Below are 19,368 nucleotides of genomic sequence, written 5' to 3'. Positions count from 1 at the left end.
TCTTCCCTGGCACCCTCAGCAGTGGAGGGAGAGAAGGGGAAGGGGGTAGACCCTCATCTTTGAGTGGGGACCCTCAACATGAAGAGAGGGAGGGAGAGAGGGGAAGGGGGCCCTCCTCTTTGAGGAGGGACCGCAAGCATGAAGGGAGGGAGGAAGGAAGGGGGAGGGGGGAGACCCCCATCTTTGAATGGGGACCCTCAGCATGAAGGGCGGTAGGAAGGGATGAAGGGAGAGGGGGGTCCTCATCTTTGAGGGGGGACCTTCATCATGAAGGGAAGGGGGGAGGAAGGTGGGGAGTGGGCCCTCAGTATAAAGGGAGGGAGGGGGGAATGGGGGTCCTCAGCACGGAGGAAGGGAGGGAGGAAGGGGGAAGGGGGGCCCTCAGCATGAAGGGAAGGGGGGAGGAAGGTGGGAAGTTGGGCCCTCAGCATGAAGGGAGGGAGGGAGGAAGGGGGAAGTGGGACCCTCAGCATGAAGGGAGGGAGGGAAGGAGGGGGAAGGGGGGCCCTCCTCTTTGAGGGGGGACCTTCATCATGAAGGGAAGGGGGGAGGAAGGTGGGGAGTGGGCCCTCAGCATGAAGGGAGGGAGGGAGGAAGGGCGAGGGGGGCCCTCAGCATGGAGGGAGGGAGGGAGGGAGGACCATGAAGCCCAGGGTGCCAAGCCCTCAGGGGGCCTGTAGGGATCAGTCACCCAGCCCTTCACTGAGGGACTAGGGGACTCAGTCTCAGAGCTCGTCAGGCAGCTTCCTGTCGTGAAAAGAGCAGCTGACTGAATCCCAGTCCATTGACCCTGAGCCTCAGCCTCCTGACGTATAAAATGGGAGTCTTGCGCTAGACCTGGTTTTCCCAAGCCGGCCATTCCTCTACCGCTTTGATCGCCTGTACTTTTCATCCAGTGAACATTTTTGTTAGGCATATTTTGTTTTTAAAAAGGGAACTTTCTGATGCTAAGTAAAAAAGTACCACTTACTGTAAGTGAAAAGCAACTTTAAAGATAAAAACCAATGAAAACAAAACAGGTTATTGGACTATGTCCCGTGAAACATCTCTTACACTTTCCCTTCTCTATATTTGGACTGGTGTCCCAAGAAGCAGACTTTGGGAAATGTTCCTATTGGTAACGTCGATCTTTTTTAAAGGCTCTGAGCCTGAAGCCTGTGCTCTTTCTTAAAAAGGAAGGTTGCAAGTGAAGAGAGATCTTCTAGATGGACAGGCATCAAACTGGAATTTCTGCTGGAAGTAGATACAAGGATCAAAACTCCATTTGCCACGATATGGATGGACCTTGAGGGCATCAGGCTAAGTGAGATAAGTCAACAGAGAAAGACAAATGCCGTATGATTTCACTTTCATGTGGAATCTAACAAAGCTGAACTCCCAGAAAGAAACAGCATGTAGGCTGGTGGTTGTCACGGACAGGGGGTGGGAGACAGGGTGGGGGAAATTGGGAGCTGCTGGTTGAAGGGTACAGACTTCCAATTATAAGATGAATAAGTTCTGGGCATCCAGTGCACAGCATGGTGATTACAGTTAACTTGGATACTTGAAAGTTGCTAAGACACACACGAAAAGGTAATTATGCGAGGTTCGATAGCTATGTGAGATGGATTTGGTAACTAACTTCCATCGTGGTCATCATTTCATAGTATGTGCTATATGAAATAATCATGTTGTACACCTTACACGTATACAACGTTACGTGTCAACTATATCTCAGTAAACCTGGGGGTGAGGGGGAGGGCAAAACTCCCTCCATACTGATTGGACAGTATTATCATGCTCTACCTGCTTTCAACCTAAAATCAGTCGTTGAAAGCCGACAATTGCCAGGACTTTCACTTGAGGAAAGATGGGACCAGCTGGTTTCGAAGGTCATTTTCAGTTCTAACAGCAAATGTTTCTGTGTAACACGCATCCATCTGGTGGGAGCTGGTTTTATTAGAATCTCTCTTGGTTTGTCATCCTGGAATCCTAGAACCTACGACTTGTAAGACAAACATGTTTCTAGTCCTCACTCCTACCTTCCGAGGCTGCAGCCATTGTAGGGCAGGAGCCAATGCCTGAATTCCTACTACTCTGTCCTCCTAGGGTTCACTTAGCTTCAGTTCCCCCGACAGAGAGTTCACTCTTTCTCTAAGGCAACCATTCTATCCTTAAAAAGTGCTTCTCTGGGGTACGTGAGGGGCTCAGTTGGTTCAGCATCTGACTCTTGATTTCTGCTCAGGTCAGGATCCCAGGGTCATGGGATTGAGCCCCACATTGGGCTCAGTGCTGAGCATGGAGCCTGCTTAGGATTCTCTCTCCTTCTCTCTCTCCCTCTCTCCCCCTCTCTTTCTCTCTCCCTAAAAAAAAAATGGAAAAAAATAAAAAATTCTGCCTTGACTGAAGCAAAAACCAGATCACAAAGTGGGGTGATTCTTTGAACTCACCCCTGTAGCCATACTCAAGCCCCAGCTGCAGGTGCAGGCACTTTGGATTTGAATGCAAGGGTGCCTAGCCTCTTGGCTGTCCCTGCTCCATCATGCTTTCCAGGCTCCCCAGCAATCAGGGGGATCAATCAGTATACCTAGATTCTAGGCCCTGACCTGCCATGTTGAGCAAATTGTTACCTCTCTACCCAGCTCAATTTCTTCCCCTGAAATAAGCAGGTGGGACTAGACATTTTGCTTTAATATTACATGACATATTACTACTACTAATAAAATACGTGGTTTTAGTTGAGTGTTTATTCCATGCCAGGCACTTTCAGGACACTGATCATCATCCTCATTTTGCAAGTGAAACAGAGAGATTCAGTAGCTTACCCAAGGTCACATACTACCTAAGTGGTGGAAATGAGATCCACACCCACGGGATCCGACTCTCTTACCCTTCCTTCTCCCTTATCTTTCTGTGTTAGGAGTGCTGGCCTTCCAGGTTCTCTACCAAGTGAACTTTTTAAAATGGGATTTCTGAAAAATAGGCTTACCTATAGAGGAACTGGTCTGACCCAAAGGCATAGTGCCACCTGCCTCGGTGAATGCAATGGTCTCTAAAACAGCCCCCCGGGCCCCATCACTTCTTCTCCAGGTCTTCTCCATGTCCCATTTGGTTTTCCACTGGACAGTCAGACCTGAGAGTCTCAGCTTCCCGCCCCAGTATCCTGCCTCTACTTTCTGGAAAAGGCTTCTGAGGCACATATTCATAAATTCCCCTATGCCTTAGTGGGACTGATTAAGAGCTCCCTGTCTTCAGGAAACTATGTGATGCAGTGTAAGGAGCAAAAGGCTTGAAAGGTCTCAGTTCAGGCGCTGCTGGGTGGCTCAGTCAGTGAAGCATCTGACTCTTGATTTCAGCTCAGGTCATGATCTCAGGGTTGTGAGATTGAGCCCCGTGTCAGACTCTGCACTGAGCGTGGAGCCTGCTTGGGATTCTCTCTCCCTCTCTCTCTGCCTGCCTCTCTCTCTCTCTCTCTCTCTCTCTTAAAAAAAAAAGGTCTCATTTCAGGTCTTAGCTCAGTGATGAAGTAGGGCAAACAATTGCACTAATTCTCGGTTTACAACGTGGAAAATGGGAATCCTAACACCTATCTCAAAAGGCTTGAGGGAGGTCTATGTGATGAAAGTTACATGAGGCACTGAACCTCCCACGTGGTAAGTGCCCACGAGTTTGCTCCCTTCCTCCCTCATATCCTCCCACGGTCTGTATGAACTCCAGGATTTGCCTATAGGGCTGCTCAAGCATTGCTGGCCAGACCCGGAAGGAGTTTTCATCCTGGGACTCTGACCCGTACAGCACAAGGGCTCTAGAAATAGCCCGTGTCACCTGAATTCTTGAGTGGCGGCTCCCAGATCCTGAGAAGGAGACCCCTCTAGACACAGGACAGCAGAGAGTGGCCAAGCACAGCTTCATGGAAATGCTCTGGCCGGGAAGACGAGGTAGATGTCTGGGGCCAATGACCTCTGGCTCACTTACCTGCAGCAGTTCAAATACAGCAAGGAGGTCCCCTCCAGAGAGGCTCCCACAAAAGATAGGGTGATAGCACAGCCTGGGTGGCTCATAGTCCTCGTCAGCTAGCTTCACAACAGGAGCAGCCACTGTGGCCCCCAAATATTCTGGCTTCCCCTAAGGCAGAAAGAAAAGAAAGGAATTTGTCCCCGATGGGTAGCTACCTGGTTCTGACCTGCATCAGTGCACTTTAAAAAATAATCTTGACAAAGCCGTCAGCCTCAGTGTCTCCCTCTTGCTACTATCTCACTCTCTTCTTCTGCCAAATGCCTCTTACCCCTTACCAAGGCTTGGGGGTCAGGAAATTCCATGTGGGCTCCCAGGGAAAACTTCTGGGCCCAAGGCTGTTACGGATTCTCTCTTCTCAGCATATAGAGCTCAGTGGAAGAAAGTTAAAATGATCATCTAGGGTAGACTTGAAAGGGAAAAGAAGAAATAAGGTGGCAGCAAGCATTCCCAAAGCTCTCCAGGGCAGGACACCATCGTGGTCAGGAACGTGAGCTTTGAAGTCCAGGCACACCTGAGTCTGTGTTCCCAAATCTGCTACTTTCCAGCTCTATGGCCTTGGGCCATTTAGTCAACTTTTTTGAGCCTCGTGCCTTAAAAGGAATTAAAAATACTACTTGTTATGGGGCCATGAGGTTTGACTTAATGATGTAGGTGCTTTGCACAGTGACTGGCATACATCGAGCGCTCAATACATGGTAATATGATGACTATGGCCATGATGATGATGATGATGATGATAATGATGAAGGTCAGTATATTCAGGTGATAGAGCAGTTCTGCTCTATTTTTCTTGGTAATAAAAGAGGCCACTAAGATAGTTTTGTATGTATGTATATATACGGACCGCAAGTTTCTTTAAGAACTACGAGCACCAGGGGCGCCTGGGTGGCGCAGTCGGTTAAGCGTCCGACTTCAGCCAGGTCACGATCTCGCGGTCCGTGAGTTCGAGCCCCGTGTCAGGCTCTGGGCTGATGGCTCGGAGCCTGGAGCCTGTTTCCGATTCTGTGTCTCCCTCTCTCTCTGCCCCTCCCCCGTTCATGCTCTGTCTCTCTCTGTCCCAAAAATAAATAAACGTTGAAAAAAAAAATTAAAAAAAAAAAAAAACTACGAGCACCAAAAAAACCACAAAAAACAAAACAAAACAAAAAAACACTATGAGATAGCACCATCTCCTGTCTCTTCCCATACCTGCTCCCAAGAACCTGGGGCTGGCTTCCCCCAGGAGCAGCATGGGGCTGGAGGTTGGGGCTGCTTCCCCATTTATCTCAGGAATGGCTGGAATGTAAACTCCCTGTGGCGGCATCCATCGCCCGTTTTACATACTGTTGTGACCCCCAGCACAGGGCAGGCACTCGTTACCTATTTATTGAGTGAAAGCTGTCGGATTAATGACTTCTATAGTACAAGGCCAGCGCCCACATTCTCTTCTGGCTGAGGCTGGGTTTAGCAGCTGCCCTGCTCCACTGCCTTTGGACTCATAAACCAGCACCTGCATTCCCGGCTGTAGAGAGAGCCTTGGCTGAGGCGGAAGTGGTGTTTAGTTTAAACTAATGATTATTTGATGATTTTGTGATTATTTTTGACTTTAAAACAAACAAAGCTGCCTGCTGGTTATCTACAGGTGGGATCAGAACTGTCCCTCGTGGACAGTTCGTGGTGGAGGTATGGCATGACACAGGTCAAGACACAAGCGGTCTGCTGTCGAACTGTTTTGTCATGATCCTAGCTGGGAATAATTAAGTACAACTGCCCTGGAAACAAAGGAGCAAAGCTAAACCCAAGTAACTAATTTGCCAAATCTAAACGCATTGCTTAGAGAGGCAGCAGGCCCTAATGAGGGCACAAGCCACTGGAGAGTGAGAGAAAGCTCTAGATTGGAGCCACATTCTGGCAGGGTCAGAATGTAATCATCTGATCATCACCATGGGGCTGGGGGCTCGGCGTAGCTGCAGGTGTAAGCAGAACCTTCTGGGCACCTACATGTATCTCTCCAGGAAGAAGAGGCAAAGTTTTCATATATTTTTTCTCTCCTACTTTTCCTTTTCATTTCAATGTGAGAATGTAGGCTTGTGTTTCTACGAAGGGACTGGCTTGGGTGGGGCTCAGGAAGGTAATTGTAGAACGGGGCTCTGGAAGAGGTCTGAAAAGCAAAGGGAAATCCATGTAGCCACACGGGTTGGTTTAAGAGTTTGCAAAGATGCTTGATTATTGTTCCTGGTTTTCAAATAAAAAGTAGTTAGGAATGGAACCATGTCGTTAGCAACAAAATTTAAAAGGTATTTATCTTGTGACTATCTCCACAGAAAATTTATACTATATGCACAACAGTGGAACTCATACTCCTTAAATATATACAATTGACAGCTCCAATTTATAGCTGGAGGAACAGGGTACAGAGAGAGTGATTCTGGAAAAGCAGAATATGTGTGTCTGAAGGGATACAGCTACAGATACTCCCACATATGCAAGAAAGTTTGGACACAGGAGGCTAGGTTCAAGTTCTGACTCTACCTCCAGCTACCTGTGACCTTGAACAAGGCTTTTGACCTTCCTGGGTCTCTGTTTCCTTCTCCAGGAAGCAAGAGGGGGTTCGTGCTCTCCGAAGTCCCCGCTCACCTGCTATAATTCTCCCATCCTAATCTCTTCTGACCTTGAATCAAGGTCAGAGCTGCCAGCATGCTTGAGGACGTGAGGGGGCTTTAGGAAGGCTTCTTGGAACGACTATTGTACTTAATATATTGTGCTTCTGCAACTTCCCAAGGAGGTAAAGACATCGAAGAAAATAAATAAGCCTTTGCCTTTAGACTTTTTAATTTAGAAAAGAAGAAAAAATGATAAAATAAAGAAGTTTTGTCATAGTAATTAAAAAAAAAATCCTCCAGTAAGCTTTTGAATCTACTCAGTGGGGAACACAGACATCTTTGGAGAGGAAGAAGTCTGGTTAACATCGTAATGGAAATGAGATAGGGATGAATGTGTTGTTGCAGGGCTTGGAAGCAAAACCAAGAGAAAGATGACCCAGCTACAAAAGCTGACCTGGTGACAATACCCACCCAGGTCCCCCCAGCCAAGCAAGGTCAGTAAGCACCTCTGGTTTTCAAGATGCCTGGACGTTTTTACTCAGCGTTTCTATTGAGTAGCAATCGGACACCTGGGGGCTGGGTACACGTGCAGGTGACTCTATACGAGTATCTTATTCCTGAAGAAGCGTGTGTCCACTGAAGTTTTGTGACCCGGATCCTATTCTACTTGCAAACTAATGGGAAACCTGAGTGAAAAGCCCTTTAGCACAGCAAATGATCATCACCAACATTCCTGGTTCTATAAATCATCATTTTCCCAGAATGGCCTCCGGGCACCTCTAGAGTCCTGAGCAGTCGCAGGCTGGTTAGATAAAGTGCCCAGTCAGCACTGCCCGGGACACTCACCACCGCGTCGCTGTCATACAGCTCCACCACCACCAAAGGCGGGGACTCCGCCAGCTCCTTCTGGTCTCCGTGCAGCACCAAGTCATTGAACAGCAGCATCTGGTTCCAGGTTGGGGAGAGGGTTTGGGAAATGACCTGGAAGGTGGGGCCAAAAGAAAAGCAAAAGCTCATTCGATAGGGTTGTAGGGGGCGAGGTGCATCCCTTCAACAGTAACTTGTGGAGGGCAAAGAGAACCTCGTCATCCTCGCTCAGTCCTTTAACATCCAAGTGATAACACAAACCGATGTACTACCACTGGGTACTAGATGCTAGGGGATGCAGATTCCCTGCCCCAGAGAGCTTACAGAAGTTCATGAGTACAGCCCCTGCAATGATTAACACCTTATTTGCATACATAACTTCAACTCAATCCTCCCAGTAGCGCTGTGCTGGCGACACCAGCTCCCCTGTGTTGAGTACTGGGTACCAACTGTTGCACTTCACATGCACAGCCTCGTTCAAACTTCACAACTGTCCTGGGAGGTGGATACAGTTACCTACTCACATTTTACAGATCAGGAAACCAAGGCTCACTTGTCTGGAGCCAGGAAGTGGCACAACTGGGATTCGACCCGACTCATCTGGTACCAAAGCCCAGGCTGCTAGCCTCATCCACCCTCACCAAGTAGATGCTAATATTATCTCTGTTTTATGGGAGGGCAAATTGAGGATGAAGGAGATCTAGTGATGCTTCACTCACGAGCAAATAAAATTTTGTCCTCAAATACTCAAAGTGGGGGTTAACTCTAATATTCCTTGCCTGGAATTGTACTGTTTTGTGGACATTTGCATTGAACGAACCAGCGTCTTCAAAATAACCTTCACCATTTTGCATGACATCTTTTTTTCTAAGATGGCAAACTGTGACATTGGTAACTGGCTGTGTCCATCATACGGATGGAGACACCGAAGGACAGAGGACAACAGTCTGCATTATTGGTTGGGAACTGTGAGTGCCTCACCCAAAAGTGGTTCACAGCCCCCCATTCCAGGCCATTCAACTGCTACCCTCAGAGGGGTGTCATTGGTCTTGTATCCTCTACTCCAGTTACGTGGACACTTGTACACCTGCCAGTATCACAGAGCCGAAGACCAGGGCTGTCTGCAGTATGGGTGGATTCTGCATCTGGGCAGAAACTAGGCTGTTAGTGTGTGAGGCTAGTCTTGGAACATTTCCCCCTTTCCCAGGCTGTGCCGACAAACGGGTCATTTCACAGGTGAACACAGCACAATGGCTGCTGGGTCCTGGGGAATTTCCACACTCCCTCTGAACTACACCCTTACTTCTCACTGCGCATGCCAGGCGGGCCAGAGAGAGAGAGAGATCTAGCCCCAGCTAACTTCCTGGACTCCAAAGAATAAATCTGTCATCTCAGACTTTTACATCAGGAGTCATCTCTAGCCAAGACATTAAACCATTGGCACTGTGGTCAGGAGAGAATTGTTTATATGTCTTCTTTATGTGAGTCATAAAAATATGCATTCCACAATTTCCTTCCTCACTCGCTTTTTGCGTCTATGCCTCAGACACAGTGATGTTTTTGACATAACATCTCAGAGAAAACCTTAACTTTTTGGACAGGAGAAAAATGGCTTAGTCTAACCTATGAACAGGAGTTACATAGTTGCGATGCAAGGTTATCCTGTATGGCTCTCTGACATCACAAAGAAACCTGGGTTTTTATGTTGCTTTTAAAAATAGAAATGCAAACTTTTTCACAGTACGCATACAAAAAATGTAATACCAACACAATTTATGATCCTCACAGCATCTTTCCTGTAGAAATATTTTGACGGCTTCCTTGGCACTTGAGGCTATAAATACCACCTGATAAGATTACAGAGGCCAGCATTCATTCATTCAACATGTATCTATTAATACATTCAACATACAATGTGCTAGGCACAGTACTGGGCACCAATATGGCATCCTGCATATAACAGGTGCTCAAGAGATCTTCGCATGAATAAATGCATGGATATTGCCCTATCCTCAGAGTTGTTCCCATGAGTACAAGGACAATGTGGCCACCTTCCAAAGGTCCCCCAAAAGCTCACCCAAACAAAAGTACATTGTCCCACTTCTCTGCCAAGGTGCCCATGACTAAGCTCCACCTCTTCAGATCTTCCTTAAGGAGCTCTGCATTGTGGCCGTATTTGATGACGTTTGGGAGACTTTGGTAGCAATTAGCTAACACTCTGAAGAAGGAGTGAGAAACTACAGATGTAGCATGGCTCTAGAATCAGATACCTTTGGAATGGAACCCTAGTTTCATCACCTGCCTCTGCCCAACTGGGCAGGCGATTTCACCCCCGTGAACCATAGTTTCCCTCATGTAAATGGTTAGCGCCTACCTTGTAGAGTTGTTATGACCACTGTCTGAGGTAAAGTGTATTAAATGCCTGGCACACAGTAGGTGCTCACTAAGTGCTTGTTCCCCACCCGACTCGACCCCACCACAGTATTTATGAATGAGTAAGCAGTTACTGAACACCTGCCACATGCTGGTCTTGGTGCACTGGGTACTCATGTCTAACAAGAGACTGTCTGTGTCCTCAGGACTCTGATCGCTTGAAATCTCAGGCTCCACACTCCCCACCCTCTGTCATGTCCTCTCCTGTCCTCTGAGGCTCCTCTCAAGCCACTTAGTCCCTCTCCCCTTCTGGCTCCGAAGCCTTTCTCTTTGGGGAGCTGTCTCCCTTTCCCTTTATACTTCGGTCACCATGAGATTTCTAAATCCCACATCCTCAGTGACCTCTGGAATAACTGGGTGTCCCTTCTGAAATATTTCGGATCGTTACATCATTTTAGAGAGGACTGGTTGTGGGACCAGTCCTGCCGAGACTGCTCCCCCTGAGCTCTGTGTGGTCAGTTCAGGCACTGGCTACCGGGTGAACGGTGGAGCTCAGCTAGGACCACAGGGTCAGCTTTCTCCATCATGAAGGGTGCGAGAGCGGGGCATGTCACACACAGGCTCCGAGGCAGCATGGCACTGAAACAGCAGAGGGAATCCAGAGCCCTTACTTACCCAAATGGAAAGCAAAGTGGCTTTGGAACTGGACCAACGTGGATTTCTATCTTGGCTTTACCACCTTCCACCTATATAGTCCCTAAGCCTTCCCTTCTCACCTGCAGAATGGGGACACTAATAACACCCACCTTTAGGCTGCCATGAGATGTAGCGAACTATGCATATAAGATGCTTGGCATTATGCCTGGCATGTAGGGAGCTCTTGATAAATGGCAGCTATTATTACTGACAAAAATTAGGTACTTGGTTCAAAAGTATAGAGGCAAAGTCCAGGCCTCAACAGAAGCTGTTTTCCCTTTCACACGATCATTTGATAAATGCCATTTGTTCCTTTGAGATATAAGTCTGAATCAAATAAAGCTCTGTATAGAGAGGCAAAATAGGAAATTAATCACATAGCAGCCCAATGAGCTCACTCAAACCCCCTCCCCGTCCAGGGCCCCGAGATCACCAGGGCCTGGAACCCCACAGTTTTGTGGCAGATGGAGGAAGGCCCCAGGGGTCCACCCTTTGAGAATCCTCCTTGCTTCTGGTGGGAAGCCTCAGTGACAATAACAAGGAGTCACATAAAGATTACAAGCAAGGCATTGTCCTAGGTGGTTTACCCTCTGGGAAATAGATACAATGTCATCATCGTGAGAGCTTTGCTTAAGGTCACACAACAAGCAAATGAAAGAGCTTAGACCTGAACCCAAACAATGTGGCTCGAGAGTCTATACTGTCATCACTGAGCTATGCACTACCCCTCAAAACACAGAGAAGAGAGAGCAGTCTGGAGCCCTCATGCTTCATGTGTTCTCATGCCCCTTCACTAAGTGAGGATGGGGTCACCTTCCTTCTGGGGTCTCTCTCGATTCCCATCCCCACAGAACTAATCCCTCTCCCGTGGCTCTTGGAAGTCTTTCTATGGCCCCACGTTATGGCATATTTCATGGTGCAGCCCCCGAGCCCAGCAAGGACCTGTCACAGAGCAAAAACTCCGCAGCTGATGGAGAAATGGACAAGATGCTCTCAGTCTGCAGGTCACAAATCAAATGCAATCTCCCAGGTTACAGGCCTCACTTTGGAGAGAAATGTCAGCCCGTGTAACATTAGCCAATATAACGGCCTCCATTCATCAATCACTTCATACACTTAACTTTGGGCTTCTTGACAACAGTCATATTTTAAGACGACAGATGGAGGTTTAGTGAGTAAATGTGGCCAGAGAGTAGATGACCTAGAACATAACCTCAGGTCTCTTTGGGCCCTTGGTGTTTGTCTTAACTCCCAGAGATGAGCAAATCCTTTGTGAACTCTCCTCTCTCAGAACACGGAATCCTCAAAGAACAGAGTCAGTCCTTGGAGAATACTTTCTAATGGGAAAAGCGTCCAATTGGATGTCCACTGATTAGGAACACTTTCACTTTTCAGCACTCAGTGAATAGGAAAGGGAGGGAGCCCAGAGCAAAGCAGTGTAGACCCACTTCCTTTAATTCTCACACCATCCATTAGGAAGGAGTGTTTTCCAGAGGGAGACACCACATTGCACAATTTGAAAGTGTCCCAAATCCCCCAGCTGGTGAGTAGAAAGAAAACAGTGCAAAGTCTAGGGATTCCTGACTACAAAACTGGAAAACGCTCCTCCCCACCAAGAACCCTCAATAAACGTTGGTTCATAAGCCTCATGCAGCCATGTCTGTGTGCTGTTTTCTCACGTGTTTGTTCCCCCACTGAACTTGGCCTTGTGCCCAGCACTTGGGCAGGTGGGCTAGATGTGCCCTTCTCCTCCTCATCCCTCTTCCCCAGCCCCCTTCCTTCACTACGGGTGCATGCTATCTCGGCTGCAGGACAATGGGTCACACTGGAACAAGAGACCTTCTGCACGGCAATCCTTCCTTGCACGTGTGCTTTGGCGTCTGAAATCAACATACCCAGAGACACAGGTATTTGCAACATGCCCCTGCTGTTTTCTTTGCTGGGCTCTGCTGCAGATCAGCTGTGGGCCATGAGAAGGCAGGCGGGCTTCCCTGGTTACCTTTGTGGTCTGGCAGTGGGAAAGGAATGTGACCTTGGCAAAGGGGTCCGAGAGTCCACTGCTGTCCGCTGCGATGAGGCCCCGGGCTTGATACATGTGCGCTCTCAGCTGAAAGACATGCCGGGCTGTGGACAAATGGAAACGGGCAGGCATCAGTGGGCGCTCCCCAACAGCGAGTACGAACAGGTGTCTGTGTGCCATGTGTGTCTGTGAGTGTGTCCAGAGGCCAAGACTGGGAGCACCACCTGCCTCTAGACTGAAACAGAAGCAGTGAAGAAAGGGGAAGAGGGGTATCTACGGGGAACTTTGGAGCCAGGCATTCTCCTTGGCCCCCTCACCACATCATGGGTTTTGATCTTCATAAGAGCCCTGTGATTACATAGATAATCATCATAATCATCCCCGTACATGTATAAGGGAAATGGCTCACAAAATACGCTACACACGTTTTCCAGGTTTGCAGAGCTATCAAATGCCAGAGCCTGGATTTCATTTCTGTCAGATTCCAAATTCACCTTCTCTTTCTAAAAGACCACATTTTTTTTCTTATGTTTATTATTTATTTTTGAGAGAGAGACAGAGTGCAAGCAGGGAAGGGGCGGAAAGACACGCACACACACACACACACACACACACAGAATCCAAAGCAGGTTCCAGGCTCTGAGCTGTCGGCACAGAGCCCAACGCAGGGCTCGAACTCACGGATGGTGAGTTCATGACTTGAGCCAAAGTTGGACGCTTAACCAACTGAGCCACCCGGGCGCCCCCCTAAAAGACCACGTTTTGTGTTTTAGTAATTCTGCTTCCACTGGCCTGCATGTGCACGTGTGTGTAAGAAAGGGGCTGCTCCACTAATAGCTTGTGCTTCCATAAACTCTTGAGTCAACCACTCATCCATTCTTCCATTCAGCCAGCCAATGTCATCTTGAGCGCCTACTGTGTACCAGGTACAGTCTGGTCTAAGGATTGTGAAGTGGCTAAGACAGCCCTTGCCCTCTGCCCTCGGGGAGCTCCAGGAAGAGGGCAGAATATAAGACCGGCATCTACATCCCAGTGACAGGAGGCCAGGAACTAGCGTCCTGTGAGAGATACAGGCAGAGGGCACGGAGGTTAATTAAAGGCAGGAGTGAGCGCATCTGATAACAGGATGGGTGCAGAGAGGGGGCTGCAGGTGAGGACAGATGAGGGTTCAGTGGGGGCGTCCCAAGTAAGAGTTGACTTGTCATATTCCTGGGTTCATGGGGCTTTGTAAAGCCCCTCTTGTTTTTTATATTCACTTGCTCCTTTTTACCCCCTTACCCACTCCTGTTCCCTGTCTCCCCCAAAGGCAATACTATACTGTGTTCAGGATATCAGTGTTTTGCATTGATGTGGGGACTGGGATGCAGGAACTCTTCCATACCAGTTTGACTAGCATTACTTTGTTAAATTAAGGGTGCAGATGCCCCCTCTTCTTTCCTCCCATGCCACTCCTAGGCTTATGTCACACAGGTCTGTACATGGACTCACACGAAGTTACTAACCCTCTCTGTGCCTTTGTTTCCCACCTATAAAATGGGGTAATAATATTTCTTCAGAGGGTTAATGTAGGACATCAAAGGACTGGGTGCCTGACACATGGGAAGAACTTTAAAACTGTATAAAGATGCTGGTGTGGCTGTTACTATTGCTCATTGTAATGTGACCTGTGATGGTGGCAGCTGGGGCCACCTGGGTGTCCCTCAGAGTCCCCAGCTGCAGCCACGTAGGCAGTATGCTGCACAACGCTAGGGGGAACCATTTATTTGGTCAAGGTTTTTGTTTTTCGGAAACCTCTTATCAGCTCTGTCCCTTAGACTGATAAAGTCAGTTTCCTCTTCGCTCTCACAATTTGGTGATCCACCTTTTGTGTGGTAGTTCATTTTCTACTTGCGGTTGGTAGAGATGTGTCTGATTGCCCCCACTCGAGGGCCAGATGACCCCTCTCTCATCTCTACATCCCCCACTAATTTTCCCACCATGCCTGCCATATGTAGGTACAAGCTAATTATTGGCTGGATGGATATTTTCTGAAGCACCAAGTGAGTGAAGAAACAAAATTCTCCAGTGGGTTTGGAAGGCAGCCAAAGCCATCAATGTCAGTGCACAGCGGAGAAAGTTTATTAGGTCACTCCATGAAAATAACACACTGCAGAGGATCAGAAAGCTCTTGAAAAAGTCTTTCTTCTCCTTTGAATTGTTAGCAGCTGGGACAGCAATATGTCTGGGTACCTTCGATCTCCAGAGATAGAATCTATAGAAATAAGAAGGTAATTTGATATGTGTCTTTCACCCAAAGATAAAACCTCTTTTTTTTTTAAAGGTTTATTTATTTTTGAGAGAGAGAGAGAGAGAGAGAGAGGTGGGGAGGGGCAGAGAGGAAGACACAGAATCCAAAGCAGGCTCCAGGCTCTGAGCTGTCAGCACAGAGCCCAACATGGGGCTTGAACTCGTGAACTGCGAGATCATGATCTGAGCTGAAGTCAGATGCTTAACCAGCTAAGCCACCCAGATGCTCCAAGATGAGACCTCTTTAAAGACAGGATGGAAAACAATGGAAATAAAGCAGAGTTTGGAGAAGTTGACTTCGTCATTTACTAGCTGTGTGATCTTGGACAATTCCAAGCATTTCTGATACATCCTTTCTCCCTCTGTAAAATGAAGAAACTGCCCAGGGTTTATGTGACAAGTAAATTCAATATAATTCATAAAGTAGATGGAACAATGCTTGGTACATTGTATGGGCCATGCATTTTCCAAATAGGGCTGAGCTTTCCTTATTCTTATACATTGACACCGGGCACAGAAATCATGAGCTGAACCTCTGGATAAATATCTCCAGAGCCTTCTAACTACGGAACCACTTGGATTCCATTGGCAGTTAAGGTCAACAGACATCAAACGAGTCTTGGGTAACAAAGAAAGCCTGGATTTGTGGACAATTCTCCGGTGCTTCCAACAATGGCTCAGTTCAAAACTTAACTTCAATTGAAGTTAAGGCAAAACTGTCATCTATTCTGTCTGAATTCAGCAGCAAAGATCCTGTAAATTGAAGCAATTTGGAAAGAGAAAGCAAATTGCTACTGTAAGACATTAATACTTATAACAAAATCCAAAATGATATGAAAATGTAAACATAATGACATTCATAGAAACTATCTGCATAGAAAAAAGGATTATATAAAGCACGCTGAATTTCTCAAAGTGACCACATCAGGAACCAAGCTGAAGAAACACAAGGGACCCCAGTGATACCAGTTCCCATTGGGTCATTACTGGCAAATGCAAATGCCCGCTGTTTACAGGTCAAAACCCTAGTGCCATGTAAAAGGAATTGCACAGGTCATATCAGCATAAGAACTTACTGATGTGTTTTAAAAGGCATCTTCTGCTTCAAATGCAAACTCAGTCCACATGATCTGCCTACCAAGAAACTCAAATTGCAATGCCCTCCATTAGCAGAAAACTCTAACTTTTACTCCAGATGTATTTAACGATTTCACTTTATTCTTTGGAGATGGGACAATTGGAAGATAAGGAAGAAAATTTAGAAACTATATTTTAAGAGGGAAATGAGTTGATCCTAAAATAATGTGCAAACAGCCCATGCATGCCGTCCTTCTCATTGTTTTCTCAGAAGCCCACTGGAGACACCTACTGACCCTCTTTGTCAGGTGGGCATCATACCTGGGTAGAGCAGGCTGGCCGGGGGTTGATGGGTGCCAGCCACTTTGGAGGACATCTCTGCTTCATAGCCTGCTGGCAAGTTGTCCAAAATGGCACTGGAATGTCTGGTAGAGCCCAGCCACAGGTACAGGTCGACCTTCGCTTGCACTGACCAACCAGCCGGCCGTTTTCCAGGAAGCTGGGGAAAGGTTACGAGGAAGACCGCTTTGTTAGGAGGAGGCTCACTCTTTGAGAAAAGAGGTCCTGTGGATCTGGGGACACACCCAGGGCAGGTATTCAGAGAGCAGTTCTCAGGACATAATCTTTTTTTTTTTTTCTTTCACTGTTTATTTATTTGTGAAAAAAGAGAGGGCACAGCTGGGGAGGGCAGAGAGAAGGGGACAGAGGATCCCAAGCAGACTCTACAATGACAGCAGACAGTTGGATGCGGGGCTCGAACTCACAAATTGCGAGATCATGACCTGAGTTGAAGTCAGACGCTTAACCGACTGAGCCACCCAGGCACCCCGTAATCTCGTATCAAAATGAGACTGATGACCCCAGTTGCCACCATGCACAGTCCCAGAGGAGGATCCAGGTCTAGTGGGCCTGAGGCTAAAACAGACACTTCTGAGCCTTGGATCATTTAAATCTACCAGGAAGGTATGATTATTGCCCCTGTTTGTATATATGAGGAAACTCGGGCTCAGAGAGGTTAACGAAGTTCCCTTAGATCACTCAGCTTTCAAGTGACAGAACCAGGACCAAAACCCAGAGGAGATAATTCCATATCTAGATGCCAGACTCTACCTCCAAAGCTTGCCTCTTCCCACACTGAGCTGAAATATCCTCCCCCCCCCCCACCAAAAAAAAAAAGAAAGAAAGAAATATCCCTTCCCAAAACTTCCAAGCACCTCGAATCCCAACCATAGCATCTACGTCTTTGCTTCGTTCGGAGGGACTCATGTGCTTCTTCCATAGGCCAGGCCCCCATGTGCTTGAAGGGACCTACCCGCCCTACCATATCCTTCTTCCTGGCTAACCATCTCTAGTCCCTTCATCCCCTCCCTCATGCACCGTGGTTTCAAATTCCTTTTCCACCCTGCATGCTCCCCTTTGACTGTACTCGGATCTGGATTTATGTTTATGTTCGTTTGCATCTGTGTGTTCACGTGTGTATTCGTGTAGGCGGTTTGAGTCTGTGCACATACAGATGAATGCGTGTGGGTGAATGTGTTCTCAACATGTGGAGGATACAACTCAGTGTAGCGTGGCTTCTTTATTCCTCAGTCACCAGGATTAGGGGGTTCCTTCCCCACTGAAGGGTTCCCAACCCCAGACTTGGCTGTGTTCAGAACTGCTGCCTAGATCTTCATTCTTAGAGTAGCTACCTCTCCAGATTTTATTGACTCTTCCAAGTGTCACTTAGCGTTTCTTAGGATTTCCTATCGATATTGTCCACTTTCTTCGGCACCACTTTTTTTCCAGAAGGAATCACAAAATCCTACATGAGAGGCCACAGTGTGCTCTGACAATTTCCAAGGCACCCGTGGAGAGCATCTGAATCCAAAATTGAGCATGGCTGTTTACTTTTCTCTTCGCTCTGCAGGTCCCTTAAATGGATTTTCAGCAACTCAATTCAGCAACTACCTGAAGGGCCATTAGGCCTCACTAAAGCAGTGGGGTCAGGAAGGCATCAGAATGATCAAGACACCCCCCCCCCCACCCGGGGCCTCCCTTCATTGGCTCACAAGGAAACCGACTTGCATTCCTTTATTCAAATGCAAGGTCAAGGGTAAGAGAGAAACGAAGGGAACAGAAAAGTAGGAGCAGGTGTTTCTATTTTTCTTTAGGAGTCAAACATTTTACTGGGCTTTAGTGGGTACTTCAGGAGCTGGACCAGTAGAGAAAGCATCCCAGGAAGAGGGAAGGCATGAACAAAGACACAGGGGTGGGAACTAACAGTGGTGATACAGGCTAATGTTTAGTGAGTGCTCACTCCGTGCCAGGAAGGGATTTGCTAAAAGTTTTTAGAAAAGAAAGAGCTGGGGCAAAGAATGACACAGACGAGGATGAGGAATCCTGCTCGTTATGTGGATGAGTTCAGATTTTATTCTTTAGGGAGTGGGATGCCATTATTTACTCAGCTTAAAAAAAAAAAAAAAGGTCATTTTGTTGTTGGTAAAGATAACCGCTCTGCAACTCATAATTTTAAAAATTATAAGAAATAGTCCTCAACTCATCACTTCTGTAATAACCATAACAATAATAATAGCTAAAATGCATTGAGCATTTGTTCAATAAAACAAATATTTATGAGAGCCTACGGTTATTCTATTGTAATAAAAAGTAATCCCTTTGCCATTTGTAGATATCACTAGGATATCGATTCACAAAGGCAGGGATTTTTATCTGTCAGTTCGCAGTGACGTCCCCAAAAGACTGCTTGGCATTCATGAAGTACTCAATAAATATTTGTCAGCTCATTAATTTATTTTCCTAATAACAATCCTGCTTCACGCATGTTGAGCGCTTACACAGTCCTAGGTCTCTCTCATGTTTCTCCCTGCACGCACCGTGTCTTAGTACTTACATACTGCTAACAAGCCACAGGTTATCATTCATCTTCATGGTGAATGAAGAGTAAATATCTTTATTATGTGTACTTTGAAGACGTAGAAATGGAGGTTCAGAGAGGTTAAGATGAGTGTCTACCATCACAGAGCGAGGCAAGAATGACCCAAGACTCAACCCTGCTCTACCCGGCTCCAGAGCCCATACTCTTAGCCAGAGCTCCTCACACACTGATCTATCTGCGTGAACTGCCTGGGCATCTGGCTAAAATGTAAATTCCGATTCAGTAGGTCTTGTGATTCTGCATTTCTCCCTGATGGTGCTGATCCTGCTGGTCAATGACCACAGTGGTAATACTTGAACAAGACTTAACTTCCTATCTGCGTGGCCCCAAGCAGGTCTGATATCCTTTGCTTTACTCTTAAAGTAAAACAACAGCAAAAGCGTCATTCATTCCTGCTGCTGTCAAAACAACACGGGTGTGTGAATTCGCGATTAGGACCAATAACTCAGCTAACATCTTGGGAAATGTTACGTAAGGACCACTAACGGACTCCTAGAGTTTGCAGTTCACCCGTCGTTTAAAAAATACACAAA

At 47.1% G+C, this 19,368-nt stretch overlaps 1 protein-coding gene across 1 annotated transcript in view; it reads right to left on the bottom strand.

Annotated features, from left to right (window-relative positions):
• FER1L6 (fer-1 like family member 6) overlaps positions 1-19,368 on the bottom strand; it is a 120,965-nt gene that overhangs the window by 53,170 nt on the left and 48,427 nt on the right. Inside the window, exons 18-21 of the mRNA XM_043601705.1 lie at positions 16,219-16,396; positions 12,514-12,638; positions 7,425-7,559; positions 3,955-4,104 (exon numbers count right to left, since the gene is read on the bottom strand). Of these exons, the coding sequence (XP_043457640.1) occupies positions 3,955-4,104; positions 7,425-7,559; positions 12,514-12,638; positions 16,219-16,396 (588 nt within the window). The remainder of the gene's footprint in view (positions 1-3,954; positions 4,105-7,424; positions 7,560-12,513; positions 12,639-16,218; positions 16,397-19,368) is intronic.

This window comes from Prionailurus bengalensis, chromosome F2, assembly GCF_016509475.1.
Source record: "Prionailurus bengalensis isolate Pbe53 chromosome F2, Fcat_Pben_1.1_paternal_pri, whole genome shotgun sequence".
In the NCBI taxonomy this organism is placed as follows: Eukaryota; Metazoa; Chordata; class Mammalia; order Carnivora; family Felidae; genus Prionailurus; species Prionailurus bengalensis.
This window is presented reverse-complemented; position numbering and strand designations above follow the sequence as displayed.